At 40.4% G+C, this 22,678-nt stretch overlaps 2 protein-coding genes and 1 long non-coding RNA gene across 6 annotated transcripts in view; 1 reads left to right on the forward strand and 2 right to left on the reverse strand.

The window, feature by feature from the left end:
* LOC140506379 (uncharacterized) overlaps window positions 1-5,777 on the forward strand; it is a 45,568-nt gene extending 39,791 nt beyond the window's left edge. The window contains exon 6 of the long non-coding RNA XR_011967906.1: window positions 5,499-5,777. This is a non-coding gene — a long non-coding RNA (uncharacterized lncRNA). The remainder of the gene's footprint in view (window positions 1-5,498) is intronic.
* TRIM42 (tripartite motif containing 42) overlaps window positions 1-22,678 on the reverse strand; it is a 50,359-nt gene that overhangs the window by 16,364 nt on the left and 11,317 nt on the right. The window contains exons 2-6 of one of the 4 annotated variants that reach the window (XM_072613505.1): window positions 21,150-21,345; window positions 18,086-18,780; window positions 9,723-10,576; window positions 3,997-4,059; window positions 584-808 (exon numbers count right to left, since the gene is read on the reverse strand). In XM_072613505.1, the coding sequence (XP_072469606.1) occupies window positions 584-808; window positions 3,997-4,059; window positions 9,723-10,576; window positions 18,086-18,780; window positions 21,150-21,345 (2,033 nt within the window). The remainder of the gene's footprint in view (window positions 1-583; window positions 809-3,996; window positions 4,060-9,722; window positions 10,577-18,085; window positions 18,781-21,149; window positions 21,346-22,678) is intronic. The other 3 variants (XM_072613507.1, XM_072613506.1, XM_072613509.1) reach the window with 3 other exon arrangements.
* LOC140506376 (structural maintenance of chromosomes protein 4-like) lies at window positions 12,331-17,691 on the reverse strand. The gene has a single exon (XM_072613504.1). The coding sequence runs from the start codon at window positions 17,220-17,222 to the stop codon at window positions 12,540-12,542; it is 4,683 nt and encodes a 1,560-aa protein (XP_072469605.1). The 5' UTR covers window positions 17,223-17,691; the 3' UTR covers window positions 12,331-12,539.

Consider the following 22,678-nt stretch of genomic DNA (forward strand, 5'->3'; position numbering starts at 1 on the left):
GGGATCACACTCAGTATCCTTGGTCAAGAAGACAGAACCAGGTGCAAGCTGCAGAGTGACAGATTACAGTTTGAGGAAAGGACCAATTTCATAGCAATTAGAAGTGTCTGGGAATTTAGATATGAATTGGACAAGTTGGTCTCCAATGTGCCTTTCAGATTGGAGAGATTCTGTAAAATTTGTAAATATCTGAAATAGCTCAGGAGGAAGATTCTGACTCTCTTGGTCTTACAATTGTATTATTTATTCTTCATGTTAATTTCTTTAGACCTTGTCTTCTTCATGTATAAAATTCAGGGGTCAGACAAGATAGTCTTTGAAGTTCTTTCTCACTCTAATATTGTCTATCTTATTACTAGTCACCTGTGTTACCTAGTGTTGAAGGGAGAATCATATCTAAAATCACTTAGAAGTCATTTAGATGGGAACAATCCACTCATTTTTTGGACAATTATCTGGGTCAGTGTGGTGAAGGTACAAATCTCTTCCTGTCCCAGGACCAGTGCAAGTGTGTCACACAAAGACACATTTAGGAAAAAGAGCTGAATAAGAAATGCCAGCTGAGACAGATTGCTCACAATACCTTACACACATCACTCCATTCCCCTGGTCCATTTTCATTGACTGCACGAACTTTAAATAGATATTCTGTGCCCGGAGTTAGATTATGTAGCTCCAGATTCTGTTGTAGTATGTCCCGTATGTGTCCACAAAGTTCTGTCCGGACATTATTGGGGGGATAAACAATAAGTTCGTAGAATTCCATCTCGAAATAATCCACATCTTCAGTGGGACATGTCCAGTAAATCTGTGAAGTAAGAAGAAATCTGCATGACTCTAGTACACAAAACAGTAGTTTATTCTTTCCTATCCCACTCTTTCCCAAAAGTCCATATAGCTTATATTCATCAATACCTCTGGTTTAGTTTGAATATCTTTGGCACTGAACCAAAGTCTACTCTGTCCTCTATAACAAAGATGAACATAATGAAGACTTCATATATGACCTTTGGAACTATGGACGAATAAGCTAACCCTCTTTTTCTTCAGTTGCTTTCTTCATAAAGTAGAGATTTGCGCTGTCTCACAAGGCTTGTTACTATGAAGAAATCACTTTATAAACTTTTAAAGGGCTATGCAAATGTCTTAAAACATAATAATAATAATATCACTTAATATGCTCCAAATGGAGCCAAAAGACTAGTGTTTTTTAAAAAAATTATTCTTAGAATATATGAAATCTATATGGACTCACACCCATGGAACATTGAGCCCAATACTTTCGCTCTGATAGGAGCACCAAAAGATGTTTCAGAATGTCCTTTCTGACATCAACATTAATCAGTTAGGCATGTTCCCCAATTAAACCATCTTATATATAAATTAAATTCTTCCCTTTTAAAAGTAATTTTTATTCTTAATGGCTACCCCCCCCCCCTTTCATTGGCCATGGGATTTCTGTGTCAAAAGAATATACCACCTACAACTTAGTGGTGAGCTCATTACTTAACTAGCTGATCTTCAGACATCAACTATAGATTCTTGCTCAGACTTTATATTCAAAGTCATTCCAGATTGGTTGAACTTGCTAGAACTTACACTCTGCAGGCATAACCTCTGAGAATCTGGGGCTAGTTCCACACTACAATGGTGGGATAAGGATTGGAACTGAACCTATGATTTCATTGGTATAGGGAACTCTCAGGTAAGGAAGCTCCCTCTTCCAGTACAGGTTGGTACCTTCTCTGCAACTCATAGCCTTAAAGAGTTTACTAGAACACTGAGAGTTTAAATGACTTATCCAGTATAACACCGTCAATTATATATGTCAGAGTATAATATGTCAGAAGTGGGACTTTCCTAGCTTTAAGGCTAGTCCTTCTTGGGACTAAGTTTTAAGTTCCATTAAGTCCTTCTCGATGGGCAGCGACTTGGCAGGGTACATTCTGTTTTAGGTGGGCTACACCATGACCTTGTACCTCCATCATTTCTCTAGTACATATTGAAAAGAAGCTCTGTGAATGTGGAAAGCCTCAGACTGTGTCTTGTCCTTTTCTTATTTGTCCCTTCCACATCTATTACATCTGTTACCTTTCTGTCCTCATACCACAGCCAACCTAATTTAGGCCTTTATTACCTCTTGATGAGGCTGTGTCAATAGTCCCCAATCTAAATGGCTTTCCAGTATTCAACTTCTCCCCTTACAAAGTCATCTTCCCCACCATGATTCATTTGCTATTCCTAAAGAATAAGTGTGACTATATCACTTCCCAGCTTCAGAAGCTAAAAGGGCTCTCTATTGCCTCAAAGGTAAAATACAAATTCTTCTTTCACCACTTAAAGCCCTTCACATTTTGGTTCCAATCTAAATCTATCCCTCTAGGTTAATTCCACATTTCTCCCCACTCTCAATTTACATTACAAATTCCTTTGCTGTGACTTTACTTGAGGCTAGCCCTCAGTCTGGAATAGCTTTCCTCTTTTGCCCTTGCTAAGGACTTCTTTCTTGCTTTGAGGCTCAGAGCAGATGTCGCCTCCTATAAGAGATCCTTTCTGCCTCTCTCAACTTGGTGGTGTTGCTCTACTCAGTAATCACTTTGTATTTATTTCACATATTATTTGTTTTTATTTATCTGGATATATATTGTTTCCCTAAAGAAGAAGTAAGTTCCTTGAGGGTAGGGACTGTCTTACTTTTTTCTTTGTTATCTCCATGGCCTAGCACATTGTAGGTTGCCTAATAAATGCTTGTTGACTTAGGTAACTGTAATGTTAATTATGTTAATGAGAGTTAAAGATTTTCTCAGCTCATTAATGGGCCTGCCACGTTAGTTTGTTTTGTAGGAAGGCCACACCTTTTGTTAATTTCTAATGAGGCACTGGTTTACCAGGGTCTTGATGCCCTCTGGCTCTGAAAAGTGTATATATACTCTGAGATGAGGTTTTGCTTTGGGACTTACTTGTTGGAAGTGTTCATTTGGCAAGCTTAGACTCTGGGTAGCTGTTAAGAAACCCCCCTTTGCCCCGCTTTGAAAACCCAGATGTTGGCGCTTCTCTCTCTGGTAACTGTGTTTGTATGTAACGATCAGACAGTTGGATCTGCTTGTTGATCTGTGATGTATGTATTGCTTATGGTCAAGACAGTTGGAAGCCATGTCTGTTGGCCTTTATTTCTCTGCTTGCATTTTCTGTTGGTGAATGTAATTAAAGAAGATTGTTGACCTCTCAAAAGTTGCTTTCCTTTTAGAAAAGCAGATCTAAGAACCTGTACAGCAGGCTCTCCTGTATGACAGGGCCTTGTTGCTACGGTGACTATGATACTGCAGGGAAGCTATTGTATTCTCCACCTGAAATTATTCCATATTTTTTCTGTTTCTTCCAAGAAGAATGTAAGTTTCTTGAGAGTCAGGAATGTATCATTTTTGTCTGTTTCCCAATTGCCTAGCACAGAGTCTTCTGGCACATAGTGGGTACTTAATAAATGTTTGTTGAACTGGATTATATTAAGGAGAAAATTTCTGTTGTGTATGAAACCCTTCCTGAAGATGTTCATTCCTTTACCTTTGTTTGACCTTAGTGACACATTGGACCAATGTATGCAGGGAATAGTTAAGAAGGACACTTAATTCCCTTTCCTAGATCTCAAATCCATAACTTGGAGCCTACTCTGATATAAACAGAGCTTTTTATAGGGGCAATGTAAAAGCCTTTCACAATATGGTCCCAACCTACTTTTCCAAACTTACATATTATCGTCAAATGAGATTGTGTCTGTAAACTACTTATCACAGTGTTTGATTCATAATAAGAATATCCTTGTACTCTGTAACCCAGCCAAACTGGTCTTGTTTTTTCCCATAAAGAGCACTCTATCCTCTGTTTCTGTGCCTTGTTTTTAGCCAGCTTACCTCTGCCTCTCAGAATTCCTTAGAATGAAGCAGGAGCTCATGACACCATTCAGATGAAATGTTTCCCTAATATTCCATCCCCACTTACCTTGGATTTATTTTGTCTGTATTGATTTATGAACACGTCTCCCTGAACAGAATGTGAAGTTCCCTAAAGGCAGGCAACATATTGTTTTAGTGTTTTTATTTCTTTTCCTCCCGCTACTCCCTCTGCCCTTCAATACAAGGCCTGGAATATAGTAAATGGTTACTGAATACTTGTTAATTGATTGATTGACCTGTAATTCTATTGGTATTGGTCAGGAAATTTCCTCTACCAGTGCAGATAGCCAACTGGTCTGCAATCTGTGGTCTCAGAGATTTGTCCAGGGCATGGAGAAGTTAAGTTAAATGACTTATCTAAGGTCACATGAGCAGAACAAGTCAGAGGCTGACTCGAAGCGAAGTCTTCCAGATTCTAAGGCCAAATCTCTCTATCCACTATTTCATACTATTTTTGGTATTCCCTAAATGAGATTCTTTAAACTTGCCCATATTCAGGCTTAGTTGCTATGTATAGCCCTACTCTTGCCTCCTTCCTGTGTTGCTTAACCCCATTAGCTTCGTTTTTCATCTCCAGGAGAGCTTAGCATTATTTTCTAACTCGGAGAGTTCATGGTGTATTCCATCTTCCAAAGAATTTTTGCAAATGTTACATAAGATTAGGGGAAAAAAAAGTATGGTACAGTAGCAGTTTTTGAGTCAGGGAACCTGAGATTGAAACCCAGCTCTGCTACCTTTTACCTGGGTGACCCTGATCAAGTGACTTCAACACTTCGGAGCTATATTTCCTCTGTAAAATGAAGGGATTGGAACTAGAAAATCTCCTTGATCCCTTCTAGCTTTAAATCCTATGGATTCAAAAATCAATTTTATTGTTTGTTCTTTTCTATCCAGAAAAATTTCTATTTGTTTTTATTTCTTGATTACAAGCTGACTTCCTATCTATGATACTAATTTTTAAAATAATAATGTAGTTTATTAAAGATATACAATGAATGCTAAATGAACATTCTACAATTCTCACCTCAATATTAATGAGATGATGTAGGAATATATTGTAAATTCAATTTTCCTCCTTTCTATCTTGTTACACATATTTTCCATAGGGCAAGCCCACTTTTTAAGACAAATAGTTCTACCGTGACAGTCAGGCAAAGCATTGTTTCAGACAAATTTATTTCATGAAATCAGTGTTCATAGGCCACTCACAAGGATCTTAGAACATAAGAATCATTTATTTTGGTCTAATATTAGTGAATAATGTGGCTTTTATTTTATTGGTAGTTAAACTGAGGCAAAATGGAAGAATTATGTGATTTCCTCAAGTTCAAACTGTACCTTGGAGATAGATTTGAAACTAAAGTGACCCTTTGGTGGATCACACTATTTTCTGCTATTGGGAGCTCAGGGATTTGAAATGATTGCTTCGGTAATGAGAGAAGTGTGTGTTTACACAAATATATAACATAGCTAAAAAGCATTAACAATCAATAAATTGTATCTGAATTTCTGATTTTTTGATAAACACATTTTTCTTTATATAACCAGTGGCTTTTGGTACGAGCTATCTGTAATGGAAAGAGCCAATGATTTGGAATAAAGAGAGACCTACATTCAAATCACACCTCACATCTGGACTACTGCAATAGCCTGCTGGTGATCTGGCCTGCCTTCTCTCTCCTCTCCAATCCATCCTCCAGTCAGCCACCAAAGTAATTTTCCTAAAGTTCAAGTCCAAAAATGTCACCTCATTCTCCCTTCCTCAATAAACTCCAATGGCTCCCAAATGCTGCCAGAATCAAATGAAAAAATGCTGTTTGACTTTCAGAGTTCTAGCCCCCCTTTATCTTTACTGCCTTCTTACATCTTACTTCCCCTACATGTACTCTTTGACCCAGTGACACTGGTTTCCTAGTTGTTCCACAAAGAGGACACCGCATCTTTCTGCTATGGGGGATTTTCTCCATCTGTCTCCCATGTCTGGAACACTCTCCTTCCTCAACTCCACTTACTGACTTCCCTGGCTTCCTTTAAGTCCCAACTAAAATACCATCTTTTACTGGAAACTTTCCCTTACCCCTCTTAATTGTAATGCCTTTCTTCTGTTAATTATTTCCTATTCTATATTTAGCTGGTCTTGTATACATTTGTTTACTTGTTATCTTCCCTGTTAGATTGTCAGTTCTTTGAGGGCAGGAACAATCTTTAGCCTCTTTTTATCTCCCCAGCACTTAGAACTGTGCCTGGCATATAGTAGATGCTTAATAAATACTTATTAATTGATTGATTATGATTCAGTGACTAAAATTGGCATCAATGTTATTCCTATTTAAAACTCCACATCCTTCTGATAGGTAGGTAGAGGGGCTCCCACTTTGACAGAATGCAACCAGATGTTAAAAAAGAAATTCACACCTTATGAAGATCCTTGAAATATCCAGGTTTCTACCATCTTTTGTTGTAAACTTGAATCTTTATTAGGAAAACACTTTGTTAGCTGTAAATCAACTACTGATATTCATTATCATCTAAGTTAATTGCCTGGTAGGGATTCTTTCATTCTTGGTATTTGGAGCAGTGCAGCACACCTAGTAAGTATTTAATTAATGCTTGTGGATTAGTTGATGTGAAGTTCTTGTTATTGTTGTTGTTTTAATGATGTCTTATCATACAGTTCTAATAAGTGGAATGGCACTTTGGAATCCTGAAGAAAGGGAGAGTGGAGGGAAACTTTGACAGTTGGATTCCAGCTTACAGTTGCTCTCACTGATAAGGATTATTGTGGTTCTTATAGTAGGGTTATCCCAGCAGTCTCCTTCCTTGCTCTGACTCCATTGATGGAAAAAAAATTAAACCATTCAGTTCATCAGACATTTATTGAGCCTTATGTATGTCTTGAGTAAAAATTTTTCAGAGACAGAGTTCCTGGGTAAATTATAATCAGTTTTATCAACCATTGATAGGAAGCAAGCTAGCAAAAAGGGCTCATTTGTCCTCTCCATAATGGAAAAAAGCTAACCTATGAAACCTTCAGTACTTATAAGGCATTTAGAAAAGGGAGGGGTATACCTGAGAGTAGGAATAAGTGCTGATTGGTTAATAAGTAATGAGAAAAATTACTCTTGTAATGATAGGTGGGATTATTAGAATAATAATTCTAATTCTAATTATTATTATTATCATAGGGGGTGTGACTGATCACTCAGTTTTGGTCAGAGAGAATTATCTGTATCCATATCATCTGTCTGACAAAAAGGAGAATCCACATTTTCCCCAATCTTGTCTGAGTAAAACATAATGGGTGGCAATCCTTAATTCACCTAACTTTTGAACTCTGCCTACCAGAAGGATGTGGGACTGTAAATAGGAAAAACAATGGTGCCAATATTAGTCAATGAATCACAACCAATCAATCAATATTTATTAAGCACCTACTATATGTCAGGCACAGAGCTTTTCCTTTCATTATCAGCCCTGTACTTCAAAGAATGCCTGAGTAATCTACAAGGGCTGATTTCTGAATGATGAAGGAAAAGGAGAAAAACCTTGATCCTAATTCAATAATTAGTTATTAAATACAAGAGAGAAATGATAATTTCTGTCTTGTGCAAGACACTATACCAGACACTTGGGACAAAAACGGAGATGAGAAACAACATAGGTATTGCTCTCTCAAGAAGCTTACCCATCCACTGGGGCAGACATATACAAGTAAGTATAATTATAAGGTAGAGCACAATTGGGCAAAGATAAGAACCAGGCAAAGGGAAATTTGAGGAAGGTGAGAATATTTTAATTGTAGGGATCAGAGAAGGGTTAGGAAAGGAGGTTGGACCTGATAATATTTAATATCATTTTTGGACTTTAAAAAGGGCCAGAGCTTGAATTAAGAAGAACCTGGACCTACCAGTCTCTTTGTTCTCTGAAGTAAACTCAGAGAATACCTCTTCCTATGTCAACAAGGCCATATGGGGCTGACTTAGCATTCCTTATGAGACCCTGAACCTGAGACACTATCTTGAATAGTGGGACTATTTTTTTATTATCTTGTAGACATGTACTATGTTATGACATGTTAATGACAGAGAAAACACAGATGTTCTGAGTTGTAATTTCAATCAACACCTTGTTCACTCTCTTATCTTACTGTATTTAGAACCTATCCATTAAGAAATTCCTTTCTCGTGGTATAGTTCATCACTCATGGAGACCATAAATCTGAAGGACAACCTTGGATTGTCCTAAACAGATTTAAGCCTGGTCATTCTTGTATTAGTCAGTCAGAAGTTTTTCTGACTCCATGATCATGTAACTGCTAGCTTTAAGGGAATAAACAATATGCATTCAGCCTGTTTGCCTTCTTTAACCAAACTTCCAGGTCAACAGATCTTAGCAGAACCTTTTAAAGGAAGATATTTTTAAAAGGTAGAGCTGAAAACAGAATCTATGGGAGTGAGCAGAGGTGGGAAAGCAGGATGTGACTGCAGAATAACTAGTAGTCTGATTTGGGGGATTATGGTTGGTGTGATGGGTACTGGCTACATGGGACAGTTGGAGCCATACTTAAAAGAAGGTTTGTCTTTTTCTCTATGGGTAGTAGGAAGCTACACAAGGTATCCTTATCAGGGAAGGAGTGTTTCCACATTTTTCAGACAGAAACTTATCTCTTTAAGTACAAAAATTTTTCAATTTTAACCCTTTTGTTTGGAAATATTTGGAAGATCTACTGTCTTGCTTTCTTAAGTAAAGTGAATATTTAATCTTTTTTGCTAGTGAGGCAGCCATCTCTAAAAAGTAATGTATAATGCAATGATACTAAGAGCTATGGAAGTATAATGGACTACATACCCCACCCTCTACATTAAATGGTCCTATACTGAAAATTGCAGGGTTCTTGTGTTTGTATCTTCCCCGTATTAAATTTGATGAGTTACTTCTTGTGGTTACTTCTTTCTTATTACTTCTGTCTGTGTACTTGCCTCTAGCCATATCCTTTCCCCTTTCTCTCCACTAAGATTGGGTTTTTGTTATGAGCCTGGGGTGGAAAACCAAACATAGCTGAACTTTGTTATAAATGCATATAAAGTTAGCACCAAACAAAGTTTTGAGCAATGATAATGCAAAGAGTGAGCAATGGGTCCCAAGTCTGAGGACCTAGATTTGAATCTGCCATAAATGAATGACCTTAGGCAAGTTGCTTAACTCTTTAGGATCTCAGCTTCTTCACCTATAAAATGAGAGGAGTTGGACAAGATGACTTCTGAGATCTCTTCTAGCTACAACCTAGGAATATTTTCACTTTTACTTTGTGGCATCTATTTTGGCTACTCAGGAGTCTTTTCCTTTTGTTGTTGCCCTTTTCATTCTCAGCTATATTCCAAATAGGTGAGGTAACCAAATAACTGATTTAAACAGTTTATGGAGCTTGATTTGGTTTCCCAAGTAGGATTATCTACTTGAAGAGAAAATAGTGACTGCTTAAATGTCTGCCATTCAGCAGTATTTCTCATTATAAATGAATAGAAGCTTTTAGGTACAAATTAGTTTCATGGCAGCTGTGTTAGGTGCCAGATTCTTCAAAGCCTGATTGATAACCCATAGGTAAAGTGACCAGGGAATCTCCTGTCTAGAAGAACTTTAGAGAAAAGACTCTATGTTAAGTATAGAGAAGTCCCAACCACTTTTCCTATCAACTTGTATAAGCATATCCATGATCCCTTTATCCTGCCCCAGCACCAACCTCTTGTGAAATGCAATAGAGAAAAGACTTACTTTGGCAGCTCTTGGGTACACCAGTGTCTGGTAGATGACAAGGAGCCCTGGAACTTTCAAATTCCTTTCATTGGTGATATACCAGTTGTGGAAGCTGCTGTAGGTCTGGACTTTTGCACCTTCTGGAGGAGTAGACCAAAAGTTCTGGCCTTCAGCAGGTGCCATCCAGTAGGTAAAGAACCCTTCAGTGGCCCTGGGAGTGGAGATGGATTGTGTTCTTCCATACATTTCAAAGCCCCCCCTACCCTTCTCACAGGGGGATCCTGGGAGGGATTGTGAAGAGAAGCTGCGTTGAAATATTTGTTGATTGCTACAATTTTGGGTACTGAAGGTGACTTTTCGAGTAATCATCATTTCAGAATGCACGGGATAGGGATTGGGTGATAAATCACCAGAGGATGACTCTTTCTGTTGCTCTGTAGGGAAAAGGGCATTTAATGAGTTTGCTAAATCTGTGAAATTCAGCTTAAGGGTCTCCATGCTGTCCATCTTAAGCTGTGGATTAGGCCGAAAAGTGTTTTGGATTCCCTCCTCTATTTGATCTACCAAAGACTTAGCAGACTGTAGAAATGCCACCTGACCTGTTTCTTTCAAAGCTTCTTTACAAAACTCAATAAGTCCATCCATTTCCTTAAGTTTAAGAGTTGTGGTACATACATATTTTTCAATTTCCTTCTTTCTGTGTCCATCTATATTCTCCAGTTCCTCCATGAGGGATTTCTCTTTTTCTTGAAGAATACGCCTCAGTCTTAGGAATCCTCCACGGATTATTTTCCTTTGTTTATCTTTGTTGATTTTAATGCCATTCTTTAAAAGACTGAATTCTATCAGGTCATTATCAATTTCATATCGGACTGAAAAACAATATGAGGCAGTTATTTCAACTTCAGGTTAAATACTTTTTGACCTTCCCTGATTTAGCAGGCATCTCCAAGACTACAGTCAGTCAGAGCAACTGCTCTTGCCACTTACATTGGATTTCCAAAGCACCATTTAGTGTGGGTGAGTAAAATACAATTTGGAATTTGTTTTATAACCTCCTCTTTCCCCCTCCCCCACAATTCCTTCAGGATGCTTACTGCTGCATTGTGATAATTTCTCCTTTCAGTAGTCAATTGGTAAATGAAATGGAAATTGAGTCAAGAGACTTGAATTAAAATTCTGACTCACCTTAGTGAACATGGTGACCATTTAACTCCTCTGAACCTCAGTTTTCTCATCTATAAAATGAATATAACCACCACCTCACAGGGCAAGTCACTTAACCTCCCTAGGCTTTAGTTTCATTATTTGTAAAATGGGGATAATAAGTTGGAAATCTTAGAGTGATCTGTTCCCCATAATCAAGACTTCCCTTGATGATCATTTTAACCATATTTCATTTATATCAAAATACTTGTGGGATAATACAGCAACTCCTTGAGATATTCCTGTCTGTTTTGAGAGACAGCATCTATTTTGAGCTAAGCATTTACAGGGAAAAAAAGAAAAAAATCATAATGGAATAACATTCATACAAACCAGGAAATTAATCATTATAAGACCTATTTTCTTTATAGATTTGACTGTCCCTTAGCAAAATTGTGAATTTGGTAGTTTCTTTTGTATTTCCAGATTCTCTGCATTGTTTTTACTTCCACCTATTCTCTTTTGTATTTTCTACTTCTTTTGCTTTTAAGAAATCATGTGTTGTTAGCATAGGATGGAATCATAGCTTTGGAGTTAGAAGGGACCTTGAAGGTCATCTAATCCAGGTTCCCAGTTTAAAGACAGAGAAACTCTGGCCTAGAAAGGCTAAATGACCTGCCCCTGGTCAAATAAATTAGTGCTGGAGTCCAGATTCAGACTCAGATCCTCTGGCTCCAAATCAGACATTCTTTCACTAAACAGAACCACCTTAGTCATCAACATCTCAGCTTGAATTCAATCACAAGGCTACTCTCTTTGGGGGTGGGGTAGATATTATTTCATTTTCGTGTTGATTTTTTCAGTGGGGAATGACTGATTTTGCCCTCCTGAGATAGGTGATGGAAGCCACTGCCAGCAAGTTAGGCAGGGGTTTTTTTAGGCATGTGTGTGTGTGTGTGTGTGTGTGTGTGTGCGTGTGTCCGAAGGAAGTAATTTTTGTGTCTTTCCCACCCACCAAGAAAGGAAAATCAGGAAAAAGTTTTCTGTAAATCACATTTTTTCCTGGCCTCCTACAATGTAATGGAAAGAAGCCTAGAACTGGACTTGGTAGACCTGGATTTAAATTCCAACTCTGATACTTATTGTGTGTGACCTCAGACAAATCATGTCATCTCATCCCTCTGTGCCTCAGTTTTCTTAACTATAAAATGGAGAGGTTGGATGAGATGATTTCTAAGATACCTTTTAGGGCTAAAATCTAGTACTATAATTTCTAAATGGTCAATATGTTTAATAAATGTTTGAGCAAAAAGAAATTTTAGATCTTTATGTTCATAAACTAACAAAATGCTTTTAGATCTATAAAAAGTGCTAAAAACAGGAAAACACTGATTACACACATTTGGGTTCCCCTAGATTTTAATTTCTCATCTCTACAAAAACCTACATGAATATATGCATATATTTACATATGTATATAGGTTAACTCATACTTTATTGTTTTCTTTTTTTTTCAGGTCCTTTATTAAATGGGGAAGTCCCACAGCTATCACTGAAGCATGACAAAAAGCAAACAATGAAAATCACATATATAAAACAGTTAATGAAAATATATTTACAAAACTGGAAGAGTATAAACACCATAGATCAATAATACACACAGCTTGATTCCAAGTTGTCACGATAGACTCAGGTGCAGTGAAGTCCTTTGGATGCGATGACTTTGGGATTTATTGCAACACTTTTTGTTATGTTGTGGGTCTTGTAAATTCCAATGAGCCTATCGGCAATCTCAAACATGTTATTTCGAAGTGAAATGATTATAAACTGGGCATTTTTAGTTTGTTCATATATGTAAAATGCCACAATGGACACATTTTTAAAATCAAGGGCAGCATCAATTTCATCCATGAAATAAAGGGGTGTAGGCTTATAATGGTGGAGAGCGAAAACCAGAGCCAGGGAACTGAGTGTCTTCTCTCCTCCTGAAAGGTTAAAGATTTTCTTCCAACTTTTTTGGGGCGGCCGAACACTGAACATGATTCCTTCAGAGAAGGGGTCCAAGCTGTCGACCAGCTCAAGTTCGGCATCACCTCCTAGAGTCAGCATCTGGTAATTCTCCTTCAGTTTGTTGGTTATGATGTTAAAACCTGCCATGAATTCATTCAGCCTCTGCCTCCGAAGGTCTTCATAGGCCTTCCTGAATCGCTCCCGTTCAGCAGTGATCGTGCACAGCTCTGCCAGACGCTGCAGGTACAGCTCTTCCTTCTTTTTATACTTTGCAATGGAACCAAGGTTTGGTTTCATTTCATGACACTGGGCTTCGAGAATAGCAATCTGACTGGTTAGAGAATCTGGGCTTTGTATTGCTTCGAGATCCTCTTGGCTTAGAACAGAAATCTCTTCCACTGGATTATCTTCTATTGGATGCAGTGATATCCTTGAAATCTTCTTCTGCCAGTATTTGACTTTAGAACGATGTTCTGCAATGTGACTGTCTAGCTGTTCAAGTTTTAACTTAATACCGAGTGCATCATTTTGAAGAGCATGTTCATTTTCTTTTATTGATTTTATTTCTTGAAGCAGGTTGTGATGCTTCTTCTGGATCTTGGGCAACGACTGCCCAGCCTCTTTGGAATTCTTCATGACCTCTGCTGCCTTCTGTTTGAGGCTTGTGAGTTCATGGGTTAGGTCCTCCACTTCCTTCTTATTGTCCTTTATTTCTTTCTCTGTGTGAAGGACGGTATCTTGTGTCTTTTTAAGATTTCTGTCTGCTGTCTTTACTGCTACTTGGGCTTTCATGATGGCAGATGCACATTCGTCCAACTGTTGGTTGATCTTGTCAACTTTGTCTTGCTGGGCTTTAAGCTTATGATTATTGATCTCCACAATTAAACTGTGCAGCCTTTTGACCTCAGCTTCCACCTTGCCAGCCTTCTCAGCAACATGTTCATATCGTTTCTTGAAAATACTTATATTTGTCTCTAGCAATTTCTGCTTTTTTTTGTCAGGGACAGTATCACGGACGTTGGCTTCAAGCTCTTTGACTTGTACATCCAAGTAGGCTTCTTGTTCTGACAGACTCTGGATGCTCACAGTAAACTTTTCCAGTGTGTTCTTCATGTCTTGCACACTGTGACGGAGTTTAATCACCTCCTCTTCAAGCTGTGCTTTGCGTTCCTGGATTTGAACAGTTTTTTGGGAGTCCTTCTGCAATTTGGATTGCATGTGGGATACCTCTTCTTCTGAGACTTCCACTACAAAGGAGGAGCCCATTCTTCCTTTCATCTGCTTGTTTCCACCACCAGTCATGGTACCTGATTGTTCTATGATTTGTCCCTGTAATGTCACAACTCTCCATCTCTTATCTTTCTGAAAGGCCACTCTTGTTGCCTGGTCCAAGTTGTTAGCTACTAAAGTATCATGTAAAGCAAAGTAAAAAGCTCGGCGAATCTTCTCATCCTTTACTTTTACTAAATCAAACAACCGAGGTATGTTTTCAGGAGTTTGGATAGGGTTCATATTTTTTTCTAAAACTTTAATCTTATCTAATCCAATAAATGTTGCCACTCCTATATTTTGTTTCTTCAGGAAGTTCACACAGACTTGGGCTGTATCAATAGTGTCAACAACAACGTAGTCCAGAGCACCACAACAAGATGAAATGGCAATGTCGTATTTTTCATCAATGGCTCCCAAGTTTCCCAATCTTCCATATATTCCTGAAATTTTGCCAGATTTTTTCTGCTGAATCAATGCATTCAGAACTTTTCCTCGACTGTGATTTGTGGCAAGAGAACTTTTTGCTTCTTCAATTTTTTGTAGAAGATCCCGAATGGAATTTTCAGCATCTGTTGCTTCCTTTGTAAGTTTCTGAAGTTCATTTTCCTTCTCCTTTAGGTTCTGTTCAGTAGGAGGCAATTTAATTTCGAAATTTCTAATGACAGCTTTCCTTTCTCTCAAAGTCTCTGAAGCTGTAGTTAGGGCCTTTTTGGCCTGGCTTAGTCGAGACACTGCAGTGTTATGGTGGCTGACGTAAATATCAAGCTCAGATTGGGCAACATCCATCTTAGAGCGAGCTTCATTCACTGTTTTATTAAATTCCATGAGCTCCTTTTCTCGGCTCTCTTTTTCTTCCTGAAGTTCCTTTGTTTCCTGTTTAAGGCTATCTATAACTTGCTTTAATTTTTCCTCCTCTTTCTCCTTTTCCTTTTCCAGAATACTCTTTCTAGCTGTTGTTTCAGTGATTATCTTCTCGCTATTGGCTGGCACACCTTTAAACTCCTCAACCTTTTCCTTATCTTTTTGGAGCTGTTTTTCAAGTTTCTTGGCCTTATTTTTAGCATGTTCCATTTTTTCCCTAACTTGAACATCCTTCAAATCCAGCTGTGTAAATTTCTCTTTGTTTTCCTCAATAAATTTTGTAACTTTATTGAGTTTCTTTTCAACGTGTTTTAAAGCTTTAGTTTTGGCTTCCATTTCATTTGCCAGTTTACTGCTCTTCTTGTTAATATCTTTTGTATCTTCATGAATTTTTTCCTTCTGAGTTTCCATTTCAGCAATTCGTTTCTGCAAATCATAAATGTAATATTGACAGACATGATTCTTTTTCTTGAACACTTCATTTTCCAGGGTGAGAAATTCAATGGCTGTATTTCTCTCTTCTTCTAAGGCGTCTTTTTCTTTCTCCACCAATTTAACCCTGTTTAATTTCTCTCCTCTTTGCTCATTTAATATTTCAACTCTTCGACACAAGACTTGAATAGGCTCTTTTAGCCGTCCACATCCTATTATATCTTCTAAATATTCAAGCATACCCTCATCGTGTTCAGTCCTGCCTTTCGGTTTCATCATGGCAATCTGTTCAACCTCACCCTGCAGGATCAGAAAGCGGTGGTGGTTCAGGTCAAAACCATGGAGGCGGAGGAGACTGCTCACGTCCTTCAATGTTTTCTTTTTCCCGTCTATGTGGTACACGGAGGAGTTATCCCTGTAGGCGGTTCGGGACACGCAGAAGCCGCTGTCGGGAATCACTTCGTAACTGTCCTCTTCCTTGTCCAGGATCATCTGGAAGTGCACCTCCACCGTGCAGCTGTCCAGGGCCGGGTAATCCTCAGAGCTGTGAATGAGCAAGGCCACCTTCTTGGAGCGGATCTTCTGGGCCCGGTAGCCGAACACGAAGAGCATCGAGTCGATGATGTTGGACTTGCCGCTGCCGTTCGGGCCGATGATGCAGGAGAAGCGCTTGTGGAAGGGTCCCAGCAGCTCGCGGCCCGCATAAGACTTAAAGTTGACATTCACGATGTGTGTTATCATAAGACGAGGCACCCCTTGCTGGTTGGTCAGGGCCAGGGGCAGCGGTGGCGGTGGAGGAGGTGGCACAGTCGCCAGGATCTCCTCCAGGCTGCGCCTGTAGAGCTCAGGGTCTGGGGGCTGGGCGGGCTCCAGCCCGTCTGGGTCCCGGGTGTTAATGTTCGGGATTTGCGTGATCATGAGGCACGGTGGCAGCAGCAGGATCTCCTCCAGGCGGCGCGTGTAGGGGTTGGGGTCTGGGGGCTTGGCGCATGCAGCTGCCTCCGCTGCCTCTGCCGGGCCAGCCTCCAGCCCCTCCAAGGTATTGATGGGTGACAGGGGCGGTGGCGGCGGCGTCAAGGCCCCCACGTTCTCCTCCAGGACTGGCGTGTCAGACTCAGGGTCTGGGGGCTGGTCAAGGGGTGGCGCTAGCTCGGCGTCCTCCATCCCCTCCAGGCTGTTGAAATTCGCAATGGGTGACAGGGGAGGTGGTGGCGGCGTCAAGGCCCTCACCATCTCCAGGATGGGCGCGTCATACTCGGGGTCTGGGGGCTGGCCAAGCAGCGCTAGCTCGGCGGCCTCCATCCCCTCCAGGGTGTTGAAATTTTCAATGGGTGACAGGGGCGGTGGTGGCGGCGTCAAGGCCCCCACGATCTCCTCCAGTCTGCCCGTGTCCAGCTCGGGGTCTGGGGGCTGGGCCGGGGGTGCTGGCTCAGCCGCCTCTGGCAGCTTGGCCTCCTGCCCCTCCCCTTCGGGCCTGTGGGGCGGTGGTCCCTCATCGGCCTTCTGCAGCTTGGCCTTCCGCCCCTCCCCCTCTGGCCTGTGGGGCGGTGGTCCCTCATCGGCCTCCTGCTGCTTGGCCTTCCGCCCCTCCCCCTCTGGCCTGTGGGGCGGTGGTCCCTCATCGGCCTTCTGCAGCTTGGCATTCTGCCCCTCCCCCTCTGGCCTGTGGGGCGGTGGTCCCTCATCGGCCTCCTGCAGCTTGGCATTCTGCCCCTCCCCCTCTGGCCTGCGGGGCGGTGGTCCTTCATCGGCGCTCGGCTGCTGGGCCAACTTGACTCGCTTTCGGGGCGGCGGCATGACCGAGGCTACGCTTCCCTCCCCGCTCCTCCCCGCTGCTCCGGCGCTGCAGCGGCTCGGCTTCTCCAAAGGAAAATGGCGCCTATTGTTTTCTAGAGGTGTGGCTTTCCTGGTATTACTAAAATTATGTCATATGGGTGACATCAAAAAAAGTGACCAGGACAAGAAGAGTTTAGAGAGATCAAGTGATTCACAAAACCGGTAAAGGAGGCTGCGGTTATTTGCTTTTTATAAAAGCATTCATTGGTTTCCTTTAAGCAGTAGCTTCCCTGTGGGAGTTAAAATAATTCATTTAAATGAATTTTTTTTTCATTGAGTATTTGCTATATTTCCGGTCCGTGGTGGTTTTTTTGCGGGGTGGAGGTGGAGGCTTAGAGAAAACAGTATATCCCGCTCTGGCGGGATATATCGTTACAATTTTTTTTTCACTCTTTATTTTAGGTACTTGAATGATTGTTGAATAAATATGAAAATAGATGAATATGAAACTCTTTTGTGCTGGTGGAAGGTGTTCTTCCCCACATTCTCCCACCGGTGTCCTTTAACAAAATGCCAAAGTCCCCTAGAGCAGTGAATAGGACCACAGCTTTAGAACTGAAGGGGGCTTAGAGGTCATCAAAATCCCAACCCTTTTATTTCATTAAATGAAGAAGCTTAGGGGAGTTAAATGACTTGCCCGACAGGGTCACACAGCTAATAAGCATCTGATACAGGATTTGAACTTACCTCTTCTTGGATTTCAAATCCATGGAAGCCCTATTCCCCTACGCCATGCTGCCTCTGTGTTTTCTTAGTTCAGTGTCCCCACCCAAGGCCCCATTTGGGAAGAGGGGGGATAGAGGCGGGCAAACAAAACTTCCAACCTGATTTGAAATTGGCGATGGCGCTGAACAGGGCTGCGGAGAGCTCAGAGCAGGCATCCACTAGGCTAATGACGTCATGGCCTTCGTGGTGGATGCTCCTGCAGATCTGACACAGCAGCTCGTGGTCGTTCCGGCAGTATTCTATGATTCTGGTGTTCGGGTGATAGACGCAGAGTTTCTCCTCTTGCTCCTGGCTAGTGGCGTCCACGAAAATGTGGTCATGCATCGACGTGTCCGAGTGGATGTTCTTGAGACACTCGTTGCAGAGATTCAGGCGGCAGGACAGGCAGTGTTTATATGCCCGCCTGTACTCCCTGCACACCTGGCAGTAGGCGGGACTCAGAGCCCTGTCAAAGCGCCAGGTGAGGAAGTCGTTCTGCTGCATGTAGCGCCTGGTGAGGCGGCTCCGCAGGTAGTTCTCAGGCAGCACCACCTTATTGTTGGGCAGGCAGTGAGAGCGCTGGCAGACTGGGCAGTTGAAGATGAAGAAGCTCTCAGTGATGTCAGCCGTATCCTGGATCGTCTGCAGGCACGTCTCGCAGACACAGTGCGCACAGGGTAAGATGTAGGAGTGCAGTCGCAGCTTGCCGCAGATGGGGCAGACTAGGTGTTCCACCAGGCTAGTGTTTGTCTTGTTGATTAAGGAATCACAGCTTCCGTCCCTCCCGTCAAGTCTTCTTTTAAGGGCTCTCCACCTGAAAGGAGAATCATGGAACCACGGCATGTCAGAGATGAAGGGGACCTTAGTCTTCTAGACCTTCTAGACCTTCTAATCCAACCCCCTCATTTAACACCAGATGAGACCGAGAGACATTAAGAGACTTGCCCAAGATAACACAGGTAGTTAGCGGCAGATTCAGGATTCATACCCCCGGTCTTTGGACTCTAAATGCAGTAATCTTTCCACTATACTAGGTGCCAGCGTCTTTATTTTAGGGATGATAAAACTGAAGCCCAGAGAAGGAAATGACTTGCCCAGTATCACATAGTTGTAACTGATCTGGGAGTAGAATCCAGGATTTTGACTGTCTTTAGAGCTTTTTCTGGCACATTATGTTGCCTTGAGTTAGGTCTAATTAATGACTAATTAATCAGGAAGTATTGATTTTTAAGAAGAATAAGAGTATAACCTAATTAATCAGGACATATTGATTGTTAATAAGAGTATGGCCACTCTGTGAGGCAGTCAAGGGCTGAGGGCAAGGCCTATTTTTGCCTTTTCTTTTGTATACTTGATTTTATTGACTTTACTTTATTATGCTTCAAAGATGTATTTTTGTTTTTGTTGTTGTTTTTAACAAATTGAAGATTTGTGGCAACCCTGCATCAAGCAGACATGGGCTCACATTGTATCTCTGTGTCATGTTTTGGTAATGCTAGCAATATTTCAAACCTTTTCATTATCATTATATCTGTTATGATGATTTGTGTGATCTTTGAGATAGTTATTGTAACTATTTTGGCATACCACAAACATAAGACAGTGAACCTAATTGATATTTATTCTATATGTTCTCACTGCTCTACCGACAGGCTATTCATCCATTTCTCTCCCTCTCCTTGGGCCTCCCTGTCCCCTGAGATCCAACAATATTGAAATTAGGCCAATTAACAACCTTATAATGGCTATAAGTGTTCAGGTGAAAGCGAGAGTCAACTGATGCAGCAAATTTAATTGTTGTCTCATTTTAAGAAATTGCCACAGCCACCCAAATCTTCAGCAGCCACTACCCTGCTCAGTCAACAGCCATAGACATCAAGGTAAGACCCTCTACCAGCAAAATAGTTATGACTTGCTGAAGGCTCAGATGATGGTTAGCATTTTTTAGCAATGAAGTATGATTAAATTAAGATATGTATATATTTTTAGACATAATATTATTGCACACTTAATAGACTATAGCATAGTATAAACATAACTTTTCTATGCACTAGAAAACAAAAAAAAATTGTGATATGTTGTATTGCATTATTTTCTTTATTGCTGTGGTCTGGAATGGAACCCAAAATGTCTCTGAGGTATGCCTGTACATGATAAAATGGATAGAGCTCTGGCTCAAGTCAGAGGACCTGGATTTGAATCTCTATCTGTATTACCTTGAGAAAGTCAATTGATCCTTCCAGACCTGTAAAATGAGATTGGACTAGATGGTACTTCAGGTTCCTTACAACTCTATAATCCTTTATAAGCATTTCTAGCTGCTCTAAACCTGTGATCCCAAATAGAAGCTGTTTTACATATGTCACAGGGAAGTGAGCAAAGTGCTTTAGAAACCTTAAAAGTACTGCAAAAATGTGAGATGTTATTACTACTGCTGCTCACAATGTTCTTCCCCTTCTCTGAATTCCTACAGTCCTCATAGTATGTACCATATAATTTATCTTTAATTGCTCCCTCATTAATTAATACAATGACAGAATTTTGCAATCAGAAAAGACCATATACACTTTAGAGACTCCCTAGAGAGATGATAGCAACTTCGGGAAAGGAAAACCATGAGAATTAGTAAGATGCACTGGTTGCCAATATCAGCAAGGGAAGGTAGGATTGTATAAAGTCAGAACCTGGGAAAGAAATGAAATACTGGAAAATGAGACAAGTAGTAATAATATTTCAGCAGAAAGACCTTGAAAAGTCAAGTCCTCAAGCCCTTCTGTAGAGGGTCTCTGCACCAGTTGGTAAGATCTCACTATTGGCTTTTGCCCACCTGCATAAAAGGGACCTGGTAATAGTCACAAAACTAGAACCATACCATTCAGGGCAAAGGGAGCCCTTATATGGACCTCTATTTGGTGATAGGTCAAAAAGGAGCCCAGGAATTCTGGATGAAAAACATAGCTCATCTTCCTCATATTAATGGTTCTTGAATATCTTGAATTATCTTAGGTACAATATGACTATTTTGAAACAATCATTTCAGCAGCTCATGTACCATGCCCCCAACCATCAGTTCCCTATTGCCCAAAGATGTAACAGATACATAATTCCAAAAGTAAGAACATTTAATTAAAATATGAAAAAACTTAAATAAAAGAGAAGGGAAATCAAATCGTAAACGCATACTTAGCATCTATACATGAACAGGTAAAATGTTGTGAATATCCAGAAGAGTTCCAGTCTGCTTCTCCTTTAATAGCTTTGATTCCTCCGTATAATGAGAAGTCTCCAGTGGTTTCAGAACTCATAGCCGCAGTGGTAAATGCTTTGGATGTGATGCCATTTGCTTCCTGGATTCTTTGCAGGAGCATCTTGGGACAGTCTGGAAAAGGATTGAAACATCTCACTTCAGCTCTGGAGTCATCAGGGCCCACTGTGATTCCTGGTTTTGGAAACACCATGGCCACACCATTGCCAGGTTTCTTTAAGCTATCTCTCTTCCAGGTCTTTTTTCTTCTTTTTCCTTGTTCATGCCACCTACATGACTCCAGCAGCCATGTTTTTTTAAGCCTCCTCCCTTAAAAGCACTGAATAGAGTCCTCAACCTGTGCTAATACCAGACTTGCTAGCTCAAGTGGTATAAGAAATGAAATCCTATGGTCATTTGCACTATAAGAGACCTTGAGATACAATGAATAGTGTTGCTCCAATTTTGTTATATTTAGCAATGGGCAACAAGGGAGGGACAATGATGAGAGCAGCATATTAAAAAGATTATTTTGGAATTAGTATGTAGGAAAGATTGAAGGGGGAGGATGCAGGGAATTCAGTTAAAACACTATATCAGGGGCAGCTAAGTGGCACGGTAGCTAGAGCACTAGCCCTGAAATCAAGAGAACCTTAGTTCAAATCGGACCTCAGACACTTATTAGCTATGTAACCCTGGGCAAGTCACTTAACTCCGATTGCCTCAAAAAAACAAAACAATCACAAAATAAGGGCCTGAGTTGAAGCAGTGGCAGTTAGAATAGAAAAGAACAGATGAATGAGATTATGAAAGAAGCTTGTGTAAGATTTGGTGATTCATGATAGATGAAGAAAAAGGAAGAGTCAAAGATGACTGAGATTTTGAACCTGATTCAAAACTAGAAGAATGATGGTACCTTGGAGAGGGACAGGAAAATAAGAAGGAACTAATTTGGAAAAAAAAATATGATGTGAATAGTTTTGGAATTACTTTCATTTTGTAATTCCCTAATCTACTGTCTCATTTTCACATCACTCTATCCTATATGGATTTCTCACTCTGCCTAATTCTTTCCCCTTACTGTCATTTTCTATCTCAAATTTATTATGTCTCTTCAATATCACTCTAAGTATCATGGATATCTCACTCTTTCAGTTTTTGTGGTATAGGGTAAAAAATGCTGTTTGGAGTTAAGCCATCTGGGTTTGGTTCTGGGATATCACACTTCATAGCTGTGTGACCATATGGAAACCACATCATCTCTCTATGCCTCATTTTCCTCATTTTTAAATTGCACTCAAAGTAACACGTAGAAAATGTTTTCTAAACCTATAAGTTCCATGTAAATGTGAGCAATCATTGTCTATCATTTCAGACTCACTCAGCCCTGCTTCTTCTCTTATGTCTTATATCTGTTTCACTTGTAGCTTATATCATTCCATTCAATTTCACAAGCATTTTAACATGC

This window comes from Notamacropus eugenii, chromosome 5 (assembly GCF_028372415.1).
Source record: "Notamacropus eugenii isolate mMacEug1 chromosome 5, mMacEug1.pri_v2, whole genome shotgun sequence".
NCBI lineage: Eukaryota > Metazoa > Chordata > Mammalia > Diprotodontia > Macropodidae > Notamacropus > Notamacropus eugenii.

What these genes read in the sequence shown, in the direction of transcription:
- LOC140506376 (XM_072613504.1), bottom strand. Translation starts at nt 17,222, where the DNA reads ATGCCGCCGCCCCGAAAGCGAGTCAAGTTGGCCCAGCAGCCGAGCGCC.